Source organism: Catharus ustulatus, chromosome 34 (genome assembly GCF_009819885.2).
Source record: "Catharus ustulatus isolate bCatUst1 chromosome 34, bCatUst1.pri.v2, whole genome shotgun sequence".
In the NCBI taxonomy this organism is placed as follows: Eukaryota; Metazoa; Chordata; class Aves; order Passeriformes; family Turdidae; genus Catharus; species Catharus ustulatus.
This window is the reverse complement of record NC_046254.1, coordinates 1,704,398-1,721,429: the sequence shown is the minus strand read 5'-3', so window position 1 is coordinate 1,721,429 and position 17,032 is coordinate 1,704,398. Positions and strand designations below refer to the sequence as shown.

The 17,032-nt window shown below is 53.7% G+C and overlaps 1 protein-coding gene across 1 annotated transcript in view; it reads left to right on the top strand.

Annotated features, from left to right (window-relative positions):
• Positions 1–17,032, top strand: part of NPAS1 (neuronal PAS domain protein 1) — a 31,716-nt gene that overhangs the window by 1,463 nt on the left and 13,221 nt on the right. Inside the window, exons 2-4 of the mRNA XM_042780109.1 lie at positions 6,108–6,298; positions 10,378–10,514; positions 15,612–15,696. Of these exons, the coding sequence (XP_042636043.1) occupies positions 6,108–6,298; positions 10,378–10,514; positions 15,612–15,696 (413 nt within the window). The remainder of the gene's footprint in view (positions 1–6,107; positions 6,299–10,377; positions 10,515–15,611; positions 15,697–17,032) is intronic.

The window sequence follows — 17,032 nt, the reverse complement described above, 5'->3', positions numbered from 1 at the left end:
TGTGGTGCTGGTCCCAGTTACTGACTGGTACTGGTCCCAGTTAGTGCCTGGTACTGGTCCCAGTTGGAGACTCGTACTGGTCCCAGTTAGAGACTGGTACTGGTCCCAGTTAGGGCCCTGTACTGGTGCCAGCTAGCGCCCTGTACTGGTCCCAGTTAGCGCCCTGTACTGGTCCCAGTTAGTGCCTGGTACTGGTTCCTCTTAGTGACAGGTACTGGTGCCAGTTAGTGCTTGGTGCTGGTCCCAGTTTGCGCCCTGTACTGGTCCCAGTTAGAGACTGGTGCTGGTCCCAGTTAGCGCCCAATACTGGTGCCAGTTAGTGCCTGTTGCTGGTCCCAGTAAGCGCCTGGTGCTGGTGCCAGTTAGAGACTGGTACTGGTCCCAGTTAGTGCTTGGTACTGGTCCGTTAGCGTCCTGTTCTGATCCCAGTCCCATTCCTGAACTGGTCCCAGTCCCATTCCTATTCTGATCCCAGTCCCATTCCGGTTCTGATCCCAGTCCTGTTCCCGTACTGGTCCCAGTTAAAACCTGATTCTGGTCCCAGTCCCATTCTGGTTCTGGTCCCAGTCCCATTCCCATACTGGTCCCAGTCCCATTCCTTTACTGGTCCCATGCTCATACTGGTCCCAGTTAGCACCCAGTTCTGATCCCAGTCCCATTCCCATACTGATCCCAGTCCCATTCCCATACTGGCCCCAATCCCATTCCAGTTCTGATCCCAGTCCCATTCTGGTTCTGGTCCCATTCCTGATCCCAGTCCCATTCCTGGACTTGTCCCAGTTAGCACCTGGTTCTGATCCCAGTCCCATTCCTGGACTTGTCCCAGTTAGCACCTGGTTCTGATCCCAGTCCCATTCCCGTACTGATCCCAGTTCCACCCCGGTTCTGATCCCAGTCCCATTCCTGAACTGGTCCCAGTCCCATTCCGGTTCTTGTCCCAGTTAGCACGTGGTTCTGGTCCCAGTCCCATTCCTGTACTGGTCCCAGTCCCACCCCGGTCCCGGTCCCACCCCAGTCCCAGTCCCATTCTGGTCCCGGTCCCATTCCGGTACTGGTCCCAGTCCCATTCCCATACCGGTCCCAGTTAAAACCTGATTCTGGTCCCAGTCCCATTCTGGTTCTGATCCCAGTCATATCCTGGTACTGGTCCCAGTCCCATTCCTGAACTGGTCCCGTTCCTGAACTGGTCCCAGTTAGCACCCTGTTCTGGTCCCAGTCCCATTCCTGTACTGGTCCCATTCCCATTCCCGGTTCTGATCCCATTCCCATTCCCATACTGGTCCCATTCCCGTCCCCGTACTGGTCCCAGTTAACACCCAGTTCTGATCCCAGTCCCATTCGGTTCTGGGCCCATTCCTGATCCCAGTCCCATTCCTGAACTGGTCCCATTCCTGAACTGGTCCCAGTCCCATTCCCGTACTGGTCCCATTCCCATTCCCGGTTCTGATCCCATTCCCATTCCCGTACTGGTCCCATTCCCACCCCGGTCCCAGTCCCATTCCGTTACTGGTCCCAGTCCCGAACTGGTCCCATTCCCATTCCCTTACTGGTCCCAGTCCCATTCCCGTACTGGTCCCAGTCCCATTCCCACCCCGGTCCCAGTCCCATTCCGATACTGGTCCCAGTTAGTGTCCCGTACTGGTCCCAGTCCCATCCCGGTTCTGATCCCAGTCCCATTCCCATACTGGTCCCATTCCCATTCCTGGTCCAGGTCCCATTCCCATTCCGATACTGGTCCCAGTCCCTTTCCCGTACTGGTCCCAGTTAGTGTCCCGTACTGGTCCCATTCCCATTCCCCTACTGGTCCCAGTCCCAGTCCCGTACTGGTCCCAGTGCCATTCCCACCCCGCCCATCCCCGCGCTCCCCGCCCCTCATTTCCATAAATCTCCATAAATTTGCATGGCCCCGCCCCCCGCGCTCCCCCGGCCGCGGCCCCCGGGCTCGGAGCCAGGGACAGGAACGGGAACGGGAACAGCACCGGGAACAGCCCGTCCCGGCCCGGGCGGCACGTGCGCGGCCCCACGGCCCGGGCGGGGCACCACGGGGGGGACGGGGGGGAAAAACGGCAAAAAACGGCAAAAAACAGCGAAAAATAGCAAAAAATAGCAAAAAACCCAGCGAAAAATAGCGAAAAATAGCGAAAAATAGCGAAAAATAGCAAAAAACCCGGGGGGAAATGGGGAAAAAAAGGGGGGAAATGGGGAAAAAATGGGGGGAAATGGGGAAAAAATGGGAAAAGATGGGAAAAAATGGGGGGAAATGGGGAAAAATGGGGAAAAAACGGGGGGAAATGGGCGAAAAACGGCGAAAACCAGCGAAAAATAGCAAAAAAACCGGGGGGAAACGGGGAAAAATCCGGGGGGAAATGGGGAAAAAATGGGGGAGAAATGGGGGAAACGGGGGGGAAATGGGGAAAAATGGGGAGAAAACGACAAAAAACAGCAAAAAACAGCGAAAAATAGCAAAAAAAACCGGGGGGAAATGGGGAAAAAATGGGGGAAAATGGGGGAAAATGGGGAAAAATGGGGGAGAAATGGGGAAAAAATGGGGAGAACGGGGGAGAAATGGGGGGAAAAGGGCGAAAAACAGCGAAAAACTGCGAAAAATAGAGAAAAATTGTGAAAAACAGCAAAAAAAACGGGGGGAAATGGGGAAAAAATGGAAAAAGATGGGAAAAAAATGGGGGGAAATGGGGAAAAAATGGGGGAATGGGGGAGACAGGGGGGGAAAACGGGGAGAAAAGGGCGAAAAAACGGCGAAAAACAGCGAAAAAACCGGGGGAAATAGCGAAAAAATGAGGGGAAAACAGCGAAAATGGGGGGAAATGGGGAAAAACCCGGGGGGAAATGGGGGGGACGGGGGGGAAATGGGGAGAAAAGGGCGAAAAAAAGCGAAAAACAGCGAAAAATAGCAAAAAAACCAGCGAAAAATAGCAAAAAAAACCGGGGGAAATAGGGAAAAAATGGGGGAAAACAGCAAAAAAATGGGGGGAAAACAGAAAAAGATGGGGGGAAATGGGGAAAAAATGGGGGAATGGGGGGAAAAAATGGGGGGAAATGGGGAAAAAATGGGAAAAAATGGGAAAAGATGGGAAAAAATGGGGGGAAATGGGGAAAAAATGGGGGAGAAACAGGAAAAAATGGGGGGAAATGGGGAAAAAATGGGGGGAAACGGGGAAAAAATGGGGAGAAACAGCAAAAAACAGCAAAAAACCCGGGGGAAAACAGTGAAAAAATGGGGGAGAAAAGGGGGAGATGGGGGGGAAATGGGGAAAAAATGGGGAGAAACGGTAAAAAAACAGCAAAAAACAGCAAAAAACCGGGGGGAAATGGGGAAAAAATGGGGGACACGGGGAAAAAATGGGGGGAAATGGGGAAAAACAGCAAAAAATGGGGGGAAATGGGGGAGACGGGGGGGAAATGGGGAGAAAACGGCAAAAAACAGCGAAAAACCCGGGGGGAAATGGGGAAAAAATGGGGAGAAACAGCAAAAAACCCGAGGGGAAACAGCAAAAAAGTGGGGGAAAAACAGCAAAAAATGGGGGGAAATGGGGGAAATGGGGAAAAATGGGGGAAAACAGCAAAAAACAGCAAAAAACCCGGGGGGAAATGGGGAAAAAATGGGGGAAATGGGGAAAAAATGGGGGGAAACAGAAAAAAAATGGGGGGAAATGGGGAAAAAAATGGGAAAAATGGGAAAAGATGGGAAAAATGGGGGGAAATGGGGAAAAAATGGGGGAGAAACCGCAAAAAAATGGGGGGAAATGGGGAAAAAACCCGGGGGGAAATGGGGAAAAAATGGGGAGAAAACAGCAAAAACCAGCGAAAAAACAGCGAAAAACCCGGGGGAAATAGCGAAAAAATGGGGGAGAAACAGCAAAAAACAGCAAAAATCCCGGGGGAAACAGTGAAAAAATGGGGGGAAATGGGGGAAAAATGGGGGAGAAACGGGGAAAAATGGGGGAAAACAGCAAAAAACAGCAAAAAACCCGGGGGGAAATGGGGGGAAATGGGAAAAAATGGGGGAAGACAGGGAAAAAAATGGGGAAAACCAGCAAAAAACAGCGAAAAAAATGGGGAAAAATGGGAATATGGGACACGAGAACAGACAGGAAATCCTGGAAAATGGGAAATCCTGGAAAAATGGGGGGAAACACAGAAAAAATGGGAATAGTGGGGGAAATGGGGAAAAAGTTGGGGGGAAACAGCGAAAAAAATGGGGAAAAAAACAACCAAAAAATTGGGGGAAATGGGGATAAGGGATGGTGGCAACATTTGGGAATGAGGACATGCAGGAAATCTTGGAAAAATGAGGAAAAAAAATGGGAAAAAAAGGGAAAAACAGTGAAAAAATGGGGGGAAATGAAAATATGGGACATGGCAATGGGAGGAAAGCATAGGAAAATGGGAAATCTTGGAAAAATGGGGAAAATGGGGGGGAAATGGGAAAAAAATTGAGTGGAAATGGGGAAAATGGGGGGGAAATGGGGAAAAAATTGGGAAAAATGGGGAAAAATTGGGAAAAATGGGGAAAAAATTGGGAAAAATGGGGAAAAAATGGGGGAAAACAGTGAAAAAATGGGGGAAATGGGAAAAAATTGGGGGAAGAATGAAAAAATGGGGAATATGGAAAAGTGGGGATGCAGGGGAATGGGAAATTTGGGGTACAGAGGGGGTTTGGGGTTGAATTTGGAGTTTTTGGGGTTGAATTCGGGATTTTTGGGGTTCATTTTTGGGGGGGTTTATGGGTTTTATGCAGATACAGTGCAGTTTTTGGGGTTGAATTTGGGTTTTTGGGGGTTGAATTCGGGGTTTTTGGGGTTCATTTTTGGGGTCCCCCCCAGGCCGACCCCCGAGGGTCCCTGGGACAGGTTGGGGGTCACTGGGGGAGGTTTTGGGGGAGGGTTCTATGGGGATTTTGGTGACACAGGGATGTTTTTTTTGGGATACAATGCAGTTTTTGGGGTTGAATTCGGGGTTTTTGGGGTTGAATTTGGGATTTTTGGGGTCCCATTCGGGATTTTTGGGGTTCATTTTTTGGGGTCCCCCCCAGGCCGACCCCCGAGGGTCCCCGGGACAGGGTGGGGTCACTGGGAGATGTTTTAGGGTTCATTTTTTGGGGTTTTTTGATGATTCAGGGACGGTTTTTAGGGAATACAATGCAGCTTTTGGGGTTGAATTTGGGGTTTTTGGGGTTGAATTCGGGGCTTTTGGGGTTCATTTTTTGGGGTCCCCCCCAGGCCGACCCCCGAGGGTCCCCGGGACAGGGTGGGGGTCACTGGGGATGGTTTTGGGGGTGTTCTATGGGGTTTTTGATGGTTTCTATGGGTTTTATGCGGATACAGTGCAGTTTTTCGAGTTCAATTCGGGATTTTTGGGGTTCATTTTTGGGGTCCCCCCCAGGCCGACCCCCGAGGGCCGCCGGGAGCGCTCCCGGGACAGGGTGGGGGTCACTGGGAGATGTTTTGGGGCTGGTTTTGGTGACACAGGGATGGTTTTTAGGGGATACAATGCAGTTTTTGGGGGATATATTGCGGGTTTTGGGGTTGAATTCGGGGTTTTTGGGGTGCATTTTTGGGGTCCCCCCAGGCCGACCCCCGAGGGTCCCCAGGAGCGCTCCCGGGACAGGGTGGGGGTCACTGGGGATATTTTGGGGTTCATTTTTGGGGAGATTTTATGGGTTTCTATGGGTTTTATGCGGATACAGTGCAGTTTTTTGGGTTTCAATTCGGGATTTTTGGGGTTCATTTTTGGGGTCCCCCCCAGGCCGACCCCCGAGGGTCCCCGGGACAGGGTGGGGGTCACTGGGAGATGTTTTGGGGTTCATTTTTTGGGGGGATTTGATGATACAGGGATGTTTTTTAGGGGATACAGTGCAGTTTTTGGGGAATATATTGCGGTTTTTGGGTTTCAATTCGGGGTTTTTGGGGTTCATTTTTGGGGTCCCCCCCAGGCCGACCCCCGAGGGTCCCCGGGACAGGTTGGGGGTCACTGGGGGAGGTTTTGAGGCTGTTTTTGGTGATCCAGGGATGGTTTTTTTTGGGATACAATGCAGTTTTTGGGGAATATATTGCAGTTTTTGGGGTTCATTTTCGGGGTCCCCCCAGGCCGACCCCCGAGGGCCGCCGGGAGCGCTCCCGGGACGCCGCCCGGTGCCGGCGGAGCCGCGAGGCCGAGGTGTTCGGGCAGCTCGCCCTGGCCCTGCCCTTCGCCCGCGGGGTCAGCGCCCACCTGGACAAAGCGTCCATCATGCGGCTGACCATCAGCTACCTGCGCGTGCACCGCCTGCTGGCCGCGGGTCAGCACCCCCGAACCCCGAAATGCACTGGGGACCCCCCCCAGAAATCATAAAAATACCCCAGGGAACCCCGAACCCCGAAATACCCCGGGAAACCCCAAAAAACCCCGCCAAAAATACCCCAAAAACCAAAAAAAATACCCCGGGAACCCCAAAAAATACCCCGGGAACCCCCCCAGAAATCATAAAAATACCCCAGGAACCCCCGAACCCCGAAATGTACTGGGGATCCCCCCCAGAAATCATAAAAATACCCCAGGGAACCCCGAACCCCGAAATACCCCGGGAAACCCCAAAAAACCCCGCCAAAAGTACCCCAAAAACCAAAAAAATACCCCGAGAACCCCAAAAAATACCCTGGGAACCGCAAAAAATACCCCGGGAACCCCCCCAGAAATCACAAAAATACCCCAGGAATCCTCGAACCCCGAAAAAACCCCGGGAACCCCCAACACCCCCCCCCAAAAAATACACCGGGAACCCCCGAACCCCGAAAATACCCCGAGAAACCCCCCCAAAAGACCCGAAAATACACCGGGAATCCCCCCGAAAATACATCGGGAACCCCAAAAAATACCCCGGGGACCTCCCCCCGATCCCCGAAATGCACTGGGGATCCCAAAAATATATAAGGGACCCCAAAAATGCATAAGGGACCTCGAAATACATAGGGAATCCCGGCCAAAAACCCCGAAAATACATAGGGAATCCCTCAAAAATACACAGGGAACCCCCCAAAATACCCCGGGAACCTCCCCCCGACCCCCGAAAATGCACCGGGGATCCCAAAAAATACCTTGGGAGCCCCCCCTGAAACCCAAAATATCCCGGGAACCTCGAAAAACCCCGGGAATCCCCCCCAAAAACCCCGAAAATAACCCGGGAATCCTCCAAAACCCCCCCCCCAAAAAATACACCGGGAACCCCCCGGACCCCGAAATGCACTGGGGATCCCAAAAATACATAGGGGACCCCGAAAATGCATAGGGGACCCCGAAAAACCCCGGGAATCCCGAAAAACCCCGGGAATCCCCCCCCAAAAACCAAAAAAATACCCTGGGAAACCCCCCTGAAACCCAAAAATACCTCGGGAACCCCCCCTAAAAACCCAAAAAATACCTGGGAACCCCAAAAATACATAGGGCACCCCGAAATACCCCGGGAACCCCAAACCCCCCCCCCCCCAAAAATACCCTGGGAACCACCCCAAAACCCCCCCAAGAAATACATCGGGAACCCCCCGACCCCCAAATGCACTGGGGACCCCCCCAGAAATCATAAAAATACCCCAGGAATCCCCGAACCCCGAAATACCCCGGGAAACCCCAAAAAAACCCCGCAAAAATACCCCAAAAACCAAAAAAAAAATACCCCGGGAACCCCCAAAAAATACCCTGGGAAACCCCCCCAGAAATCACAAAAATACCCCAGGAACCCCCGAACCCCGAAAAACCCCGGGAATCCCCCCGAAAACCCTGAAAATACCCCGGGAATCCTCCAAAAAAACCCCAAAAAATATACCGGGAACACCCCCCGGACCCCGAAATGCACTGGGGACCCCCAAAAATATATAGGGGACCCCAAAAATATATAGGGGACCCCGAAAAACCCCGGGAACCCCCCGAAATGCATAGGGAATCCCCCAAAAAACCCCAAAAATACCCCGGGAACCCCCCCAGAAATCATGAAAATACCCCAGGAACCCCCGAACCCCGAAATACCCCGGGAAACCCCAAAAAACCCCGCAAAAAATACCCCAAAAACCAAAAAAATACCCGGGAACCCCAAAAATACCCCGGGAAACCCCCCCAGAAATCACAAAAATACCCCAGGAAACCCCGAAATACACCGGGAATCCCCCCCAGAAATCATAAAAATACCCCAGGAACCACGAACCCCGAAATACCCCGGGAATCCCCTCCAAAAACCCCGAAAATACCCCGGGAATCCTCCAAAACCCCCACAAAAAATACCCCGAGAACCCCAAAATATGCACAGGGGACCCCGAAAAATATATAGGGGACCCCAAAAATATATAGGGGACCCCGAAAAACCCCGGGAACCCCAAAAATACACAGGGAATCCCCTTTGAAACCCCAAAAATACACAAGGAACCCCAAAAATAAATAGGGGACCCCGAAAAACCCCGGGAATCCCCCGAAATACCCCGTGAATCCCCCCAAAAAACCCCAAAAATACCCCGGGAACCCCCCCAGAAATCCCAAAAATACACCGGGAACCCCCCCAAAAACCCAAAAAATATCGCGGGAATGCCCCCCCGAACCCCAAAAATAGATCAGGAATCCCCAAAAATGCACAGGGAACCCCAAAACCCCCCAAAATATTCCGGGAATGCCCCAAAAACCCCAAAAAATACCCCGGGAACCCCAAAATCCATTGGGAATCCCCCCAGAAATCCCAAAAATATCCCGGGAATGCCCCCAAAAACCCCCAAAAATTCCGGGAACCCCCCCAAAAACCCCAAAATATCCCGGGAATCCCCGCAAAAAAACCCAAAATATCCCGGGAATGCCCCAAAAAACCCCAAAATATCCCGGGAATGCCCCAAAAAACCCCAAATATTCCGGGAACCCCCCCAAAAATCCCAAAAAATACCCCGGGAACCCCAAAATCCATTGGGAATCCCCCCAGAAATCCCAAAAAATATCCCGGGAACCCCCCAAAAAACCCCAAAATATCCCGGGACCCCCCCAAAAACCCCAAAATATCCCGAGAATCCCCCCCAAAAAAAACCCCAAATATCCCGGGAATGCCCCAAAAAACCCCAAATATTCCGGGAACCCCCCCAAAAATTCCGGGAACCCCCCCAAAAACCCCAAAATATCCCGAGAATCCCCCCAAAAAAACCCCAAATATCCCGGGACCCCCCCAAAAACCCCAAAATATTCCGGGAACCCCTCAAAAAACCCCAAAATATCCCGGGAATGCCCCAAAAAACCCCCAAAAATTCCGGGAACCCCAAAATCCATCGGGAACCCCCCCAAAAACCCAAAAAATATCCCGGGACCCCCTCAAAAAAAACCCAAAATATTCCGGAACCCCCCCCAAAAATACCCCGGGAACCCCAAAATCCATCGGGAACCTCCCAGAAATCCCAAAAATCCCCCAAATCCATCGGGACCCCTCTCAAAAAATCCACCGGGAACGCTCAAATCCATTGGGACCCCCCGACCCTTCCCCCATTTTTTTTGGGGACCCCCAGACCCCTCCCCAAAATCCCCCAGACCCCTTAAAACCCCCCCCAAAATCCCCCCAAATCCCAAAAAAATCCCCCTAAATAACCACACCCAAGGTGGGGGATGAGATTTATCCCAACACCCCCGAACTTTTTGGGGTCCCCCCACCCCATAATTTTTTTGGGGACCCCCAGACCCCTCCTCAAAATCCCCTAAACCCCCCAAAAATCCCAAAAATCCCCCCAAAATCCCCCCAAAATCCCAGAACGGGGGAGGGGGCGGGTTTAACCCCCACCCCCCCAACACCCCCGAACTTTTTGGGGTCCCCCCACCCCATAATTTTTTTGGGAACCCCCGGACCCCTCCCCAAAATCCCCCAGACCCCTTAAAACCCCCCCCAAAATCCCCCCAAATCCCAAAAAAACCCCCTAAATAACCACACCCAAGGTGGGGGATGGGATTTATCCAAACCCCCCCGAACTTTTTGGGGTCCCCCCACCCCCCAATTATTTTGGGGACCCCCAGACCCCTCCCCAAAATTCCCCAGACCCCCCAAAACCCCCCAAAATCCCCCCAAAAATCCCCCCTAAACCTCCTAAATAACCACACCCAAGGTGGGGGATGGGATTTATCCAAACCCCCCCGAACTTTTTGGGGTCCCCCCACCCCCCCACATTTTTGGAGACCCCCGGACCCCTCCCCAAAATCCCGTAAACCCCCCAAAATCCCCCCAAAAATCTCCCCAAAACCCCCTAAATAACCACAACCAAAGGGGATGGGGCGGATTTTACCCCCACCCCCCCAAACCCCCCGAACTTTTTGGGGTCCCCCCACCCCCCCACATTTTTGGGGACCCCCTGACCCCTCCCCAAACCCCCCCAGGCGCGTGGGCGGCGGCGGCCGAGGCTGTGGACGGATGTTACCTGCAGGCTCTGAGCGGCTTCGTGATGGTTCTGAGCGAGGGCGGGGACATGATTTACCTGTCCGAGAACGTCAGCCGCCTGCTGGGGCTCAGCCAGGTGAGAGAAACATCCGGGGGACCCCAAAAATATCCCGGGGGGACCCCAAAAATATCCCGGGGGGACCCCAAAAATCCATCAGGGGGACCCCAAAAATCTGTCGGGGGGAACCCCGAAATTTGCGGGGGGAGACTCAAAAAAATCCGGGAAAATCTGGCAAGGAGGGGTCAAAAATTGACCTGGGAGGGGTCAAAAATCACTCCGGGGTACCCCAAAAATGTGTCAGGAGAACCCCAAAAATCTGGCAGGGGGAACCCAAAAATCCGTGGGAGGGAACCCCGAAATCTGCGGGGCGAGATTTTAAAAAATGCGTTTGGGGTGGAGGTAAAATCTGGCCAGGAGGGGTCAAAAAGTGACCTGGGAGGGGTTAAAAATGTGTTTGGGGAGCCCCAAAAATCTGTCGGGGGACCCCAAAAATAATCCGAGGGAACCCCAAAAATCCGTGGGAGGGAACCCCGAAATCTGCGGGGGGAGAATTTAAAAAATTCGAGAAAATCTGGCCAGGAGGGGACAAAAATCTGCTTGGGGGACCCCAAAAATGTGTCGGGGGGACCCCAAAAATCACTCCGGGGTACCCCAAAAATCTGTCAGGGGGACCCCAAAAATTACCCAGGGGCACCCCAAAAATCCGTCAGGGGGATCCCCGAAATCTGCGGGGGGAGATTTAAAAAAATCCGGGAAAATCTGGCAAGGAGGGGCCAAAAATGTTCTTGGGGGGGGCTCCAAAATTTGGGGAGTGGGCCCCAAAAATCACCCGGGGGGACCCCAAAAATCACCCGGGAGAACCCCAAAAATCCATCAGGGGGAACCCCGAAATCTGCGGGGGGAGACTCAAAAAAATCCGGGAAAATCTGGCCAGGAGGGGCCAAAAAGTGACCTGGGAGGGGTTGAAAATGTATCGGGGGACCCCAAAAATCTGTCGGGGGGACCCCAAAAATCTTCTTGGGGATCCCCAAAAATCCGGCAGGGGGACCCCAAAAATCCGTGGGAGGGAACCCCGAAATTTGCGGGGGGAGATTTTAAAAAATGCGTTTGGGGTGGAGGTAAAATCTGGCAAGGAGGGGTCAAAAATGTGCTTGAGGGACCCCAAAATTTGGGGAGTGGGCCCCAAAATCATCCGGGGGGACCCCAAAAATTACCCGGGGGACCCCAAAAATCCATCAGGGGGAACCCCGAAATCTGCGGGGGAAGACTCAAAAAAATCCGGGAAAATCTGGCAAGGAGGGGTCAGAAATCTGCTTGGGGAGCCCCAAAAATCTGGAGGAGGGGTCCCAAAAATCACCCGGGGGGACCCCAAAAATCACACGGGGGGACCCCAAAAATCTTCTTGGGGAGTCCCAAAAATCCGGGAGGGGGAACCCCGAAATCTGCGGGGGGAGATTTTAAAAAATCCGGGAAAATCTGGCAAGGAGGAGCCAAAAATGGACCTGGGAGGGGTTAAAAACGTGCTTGGGATACCCCAAAAATCTGGGGGAAGGTCCCAAAAATCTGTCAGGGGAACCCCAAAAATGTGTCAGGGAGACCCCAAAAATCACCCGGGGGAATCCCAAAAATCCGAGGGGGGGAACCCCGAAATCTGCGGGGGGAGACTCAAAAAAATCCGGGAAAATGTGGCCAGGAGGGGTCAAAAATTGGTCTGGGAAGGGTAAAAAATGTGCTTGGGGGACCCCAAAAATCTGTCAGGGGAACCCCAAAAATATGTCAGGGGCACCCCAAAAATAACCCGGGGGACCCCAAAAGTCCGTGGGAGGGAACCCCGAAATTTGCGGGGGGAGATTTTAAAAAATGCGTTCGGGGTGGTGACAAAATCTGGCAAGGAGGGGTCAAAAATGTGCTTGAGGGACCCCAAAATTTGGGGAGTGGGCCCCAAGATCATCCGGGGAGACCCCAAAAATTACCCGGGGGACCCCAAAAATCACCCAGGGGGACCCCAAAATCACCCGGGGGACCCCAAAAATCCGTCAGGGGGAACCCCGAAATTTGCGGGGGGAGATTAAAAAAAATCCGGGAAAATGTGGCCAGGAGGGGCCAAAAATGTGCTTGGGGAGCCCCAAAAATCTGGGGGAGAGGTCCCAAAAATGTGTCAGGGGGACCCCAAAAATAACCCAGGGGGACCCCAAAAATAATCCGAGGGAACCCCAAAAATCCATCAGGGGGAACCCCGAAATTTGCGGGGGGAGATTTAAAAAAATCCGGGAAAATCTGGCAAGGAGGGATCAAAAATTGGTCTGGGAGGGGTTAAAAATGTGTCAGGGGGACCCCAAAAATCTGGAGGGGGGGTCTCCAAAATGTGTCAGGGGAACCCAAAAATCACCCGGGGGGACCCCAAAAATATCCCGGGGGACCCCAAAAATCCGTGGGAGGGAACCCTGAAATTTGTGGGGAGAGATTTTAAAAAATGCGTTTGGGGTGGAGGTAAAATCTGGCAAGGAGGGGTCAAAAAATGACCTGGGAGGGGTAAAAATGTGCTTGGGGACCCCAAAAAATCCGGGCGGGGGCACCCCAAAAATCCATTAGGGGGAACCCCGAAATTTGCGGGGGGAGATTTTAAAAAATGCGTTTGGGGTGGAGGTCAAATCTGGCCAGGAGGGGTAAAAAATGTGCTTGGGGAGCCCCAAAAATGTGTCGGGGGTACCCCAAAAATCACTCCGGGGTACCCCAAAAATAATCCTAGGGGACCCCAAAAATCTGTCAGGGGGACCCCAAAAATCCAGCAGGGGGAACCCCGAAATTTGCGGGGGGAGATTAAAAAAAATCCGGGAAAATCTGGCCAGGAGGGGTCAAAAATCTGCTTGGGGAGCCCCAAAAATCACTCCGGGGTACCCCAAAAATCACCCAGGGGGACCCCAAAAATCCATCAGGGGGAACCCCGAAATCTGCGGGGGGAGACTCAAAAAAATCCGGGAAAATCTGGCAAGGAGAGGCCAAAAATTGGCCTGGGAGGGGTCAAAAATGTGTCGGGGGAACCCCAAAAATCTGTCAGGGGGACCCCAAAAATGTGTCAGGGGACCCCAAAAATCCGTGGGAGGGAACCCCAAAAATCCGTGAGAGGGAACCCCGAAATTTGCGGGGCGAGATTTTAAAAATGCGTTTGGGGTGGAGGTAAAATCTGGCCAGGAGGGGTCAAAAATTGGTCTGGGAGGGGTTAAAAATGTGTCGGAGGGACCCCAAAAATCACCCGGGGAACCCCAAAAATCTGTCAGGGGGACCCAAAAATCCATCAGGGTGAACCCCGAAATTTGCGGGGCGAGATTTTAAAAAATCCGGGAAAATCTGGCAAGGAGGGGTCAAAAATCTGCTTGGGGAGCCCCAAAAATGTGTCGGGGGGACCCCAAAAATCACTCCGGGGTACCCCAAAAATAACCCAGGGGGACCCCAAAAGTAATCCGAGGGAACCCCAAAAATCCGGAAGGGGGAACCCCGAAATTTGTGGGGAGAGATTTTAAAAAATGCGTTTGGGGTGGAGGTAAAATTTGGCCAGGAGGGGCCAAAAATGTGCTTGGGGGACCCCAAAAATCTGTCAGGGGGACCCTAAAAATCAACAAGGGGGACCCCAAAAATCACCCGGGGTCACCCCAAAAATCCGAGGGGGGGAACCCCGAAATCTGCGGGGGGAGACTCAAAAAAATCCGGGAAAATCTGGCAAGGAGGGGTCAAAAAATGACCTGGGAGGGGTTAAAAATCACTCAGGGGGACCCCAAAAATTTGTCAGGGTGACCCTAAAAATAACCCGGGGGCACCCCAAAAATCCGTGGGGGGAACCCCGAAATCTGCGGGGGGAGACTCAAAAAAATCTGGGAAAATCTGACCAGGAGTGGCCAAAAATTGACCTGGGAGGGGTCAAAAATATGTTTGGGGGAGCCCCAAAATTTGGGGAGTGGACCCCAAAAAACCCCCGGGGGGACCCCAAAAATCTTCTTGGGGAACCCCAAAAATCCGTGAGGGCGAGCCCCGAAATCTGCGGGGGGAGACTCAAAAAAAATCCGGGAAAATCTGGCCAGGAGGGGCCAAAAATTTGGGGAGTGGGCCCCAAAAATCACCCGGGAGAGCCCAAAAATCTTCCGTGGGGGGGGATCCCAAAATGTGTCGGAAGAGCGCAAAAATCTGCGGGGGGGGGAGACCCCAAAATCTGCGGGGGGGTCCCAAATTCTTTTTGGGGAGGGGTCCCCAAAATTGTACAGGGGGCTGGGGACCCCCAAATTCCGGGTGTGACCCCTCCCCAAATTCCGGGTGTGACCCCTCCCCAAATTCCGGGTGTGACCCCTCCCCAAATTCTGGATGTGACCCCTCCCCAAATTCCGTGTGTGACCCCTCCCCAAATTCGGCTGTGACCCCTCCCCAAATTCCCTGTGTGACCCCTCCCCAAATTCTGGGTGTGACCCCTCCCCAAATTCAGGTGAGACCCCTCCCCAAATTCCGTGTGTGACCCCTCCCCAAATTCTGGTGTGACCCCTCCCCAAATTCTGTGTGTGACCCCTCCCCAAATTCTGGGTGTGACCCCTCCCCAAATTCCGTGTGTGACCCCTCCCCAAATTCAGCGTGTGACCCCTCCCCAAATTCCATGTGTGACCCCTCCCCAAATTCGGGTGAGACCCCTCCCCAAATTTCAGGTGTGACCCCTCCCCAAATTCCGGGTGTGACCCCTCCCCAAATTCCGGGTGAGACCCCTCCCCAAATTCTGGGTGTGACCCCTCCCCAAATTCCGGGTGTGACCCCTCCCCAAATTCTGTGTGTGACCCCTCCCCAAATTCCGGGTGTGACCCCTCCCCAAATTCCGGGTGTGACCCCTCCCCAAATTCCGTGTGTGACCCCTCCCCAAATTCGGGTGTGACCCCTCCCCAAATTCTGGCTGTGACCCCTCCCCAAATTCCCTGTGTGACCCCCCCCTCAAATTCCCTGTGTGACCCCTCCCCAATCCGGGTGTGACCCCTCCCCAAATTCCGTGTGTGACCCCTCCCCAAATTCAGGGTGAGACCCCTCCCCAAATTCCGTGTGTGACCCCTCCCCAAATTCTGGGTGTGACCCCTCCGACCCCTCCCCAAATTCTGGGTGTGCCCCCCCCGCCCCCTCCCCAAATTCCGTGCGCCCCCTCCCCAGCTGGAGCTGATCGGGCACAGCGTGTTCGATTTCGTTCACCCCTGCGACCACGAGGAGCTGCAGGACGTGCTGGGCCCGCGCCAGGGTGAGACCCCTCCCCAAATTAACCCGGGACCCCCAAAAATAACGCCGGGACCCTCAAATATCCCTGAGACCCCTCCCCAAATTAACCTGGGACCCCCAAATATCCCTGAGACCCCTCCCCAAATTAACCATGGAGCCCCAAATATCCGAGAGACCCCTCCCCAAATTAACCATGAAGTCCCAAATATCCCTGAGACCCCTCCTCAAATTAACCTGGGATCCCTAAAAATAACCCCGGGACCCCCAAATATCCCTGAGACCCCTCCCCAAATTAACCTGGGAACCCCAATAATAACCCTGAGCCCGAGGCAGGGTGAGACCCCTCCCCAAATTAACCTGGGACCCTCTAAAAATAACCCCGGGACCCCCAAAAAATAACCCAGGGACCCCCGGAAGGGTGAGACCCCTCCCCAAATTATCCCAGGACCCCTAAAAATAACCCCGGGATCCCCGGCAGGGTGTGACCCCTCCCCAAATTAACCATGGAGCCTCAGAAATAGCCCTGGGACCCTCAAATATCCCTGAGACCCCTCCCCAAATTAACCTGGGACCCCTGAAATAACCCCGGGACCCCCAAAAAATAACCCTGAGCCCGAGGCAGAGTGAGACCCCTCCCCAAATAAACCTGGGACCCCCAAATATCCCTGAGACCCCTCCCCAAATTAACCCGGGACTCCTAAAAACAACCCTGACCCACCCCGGGATCCCCAAATAACCGTGAGACCCCTCCCCAAATTAACACGGGACCCCCAAATGTCCCTGAGACCCCTCCCCAAATTAACCCGGGACTCCTAAAAACAACCCTGACCCACCCCGGGATCCCCAAATAACCGTGAGACCCCTCCCCAAATTAACACGGGACCCCCAAATGTCCCTGAGACCCCTCCCCAAATTAACACGGGACCCCCAAATGTCCCTGAGACCCCTCCCCAAATTACCCTGGGACCCCCAAATATCCCTGAGACCCCTCCCCAATTCCTGTTTCCCCCCTCATAGCGAGGTGAGCGCGGATTTTCCCAGAGCACAAAAACCCCCCCGGGACCCCCCAAATTTCGGGGTCCCCCCAATTCCTGTGACCCCTCCATGACCCCTGAGACCCCCCCCGACCCCCGGGACCCCCCCAAACCCCAGGGACCCCCCCAAACCCCGAGACCCCTCCCCAATTCCTGTGTCCCCCCCCATAGCGAGGTGAGCGCGGCTTTACCCAGAGCACAAAAACCCCCCCGGGACCCCCCCAGACCCCCGAGACCCCCCAAATTTCGGGGTCCCCCCAATTCCTGTAACCCCTCCACTGACCCCTGTGACCCCCCCAAACCCCTGAGACCCCTCCCCAAATT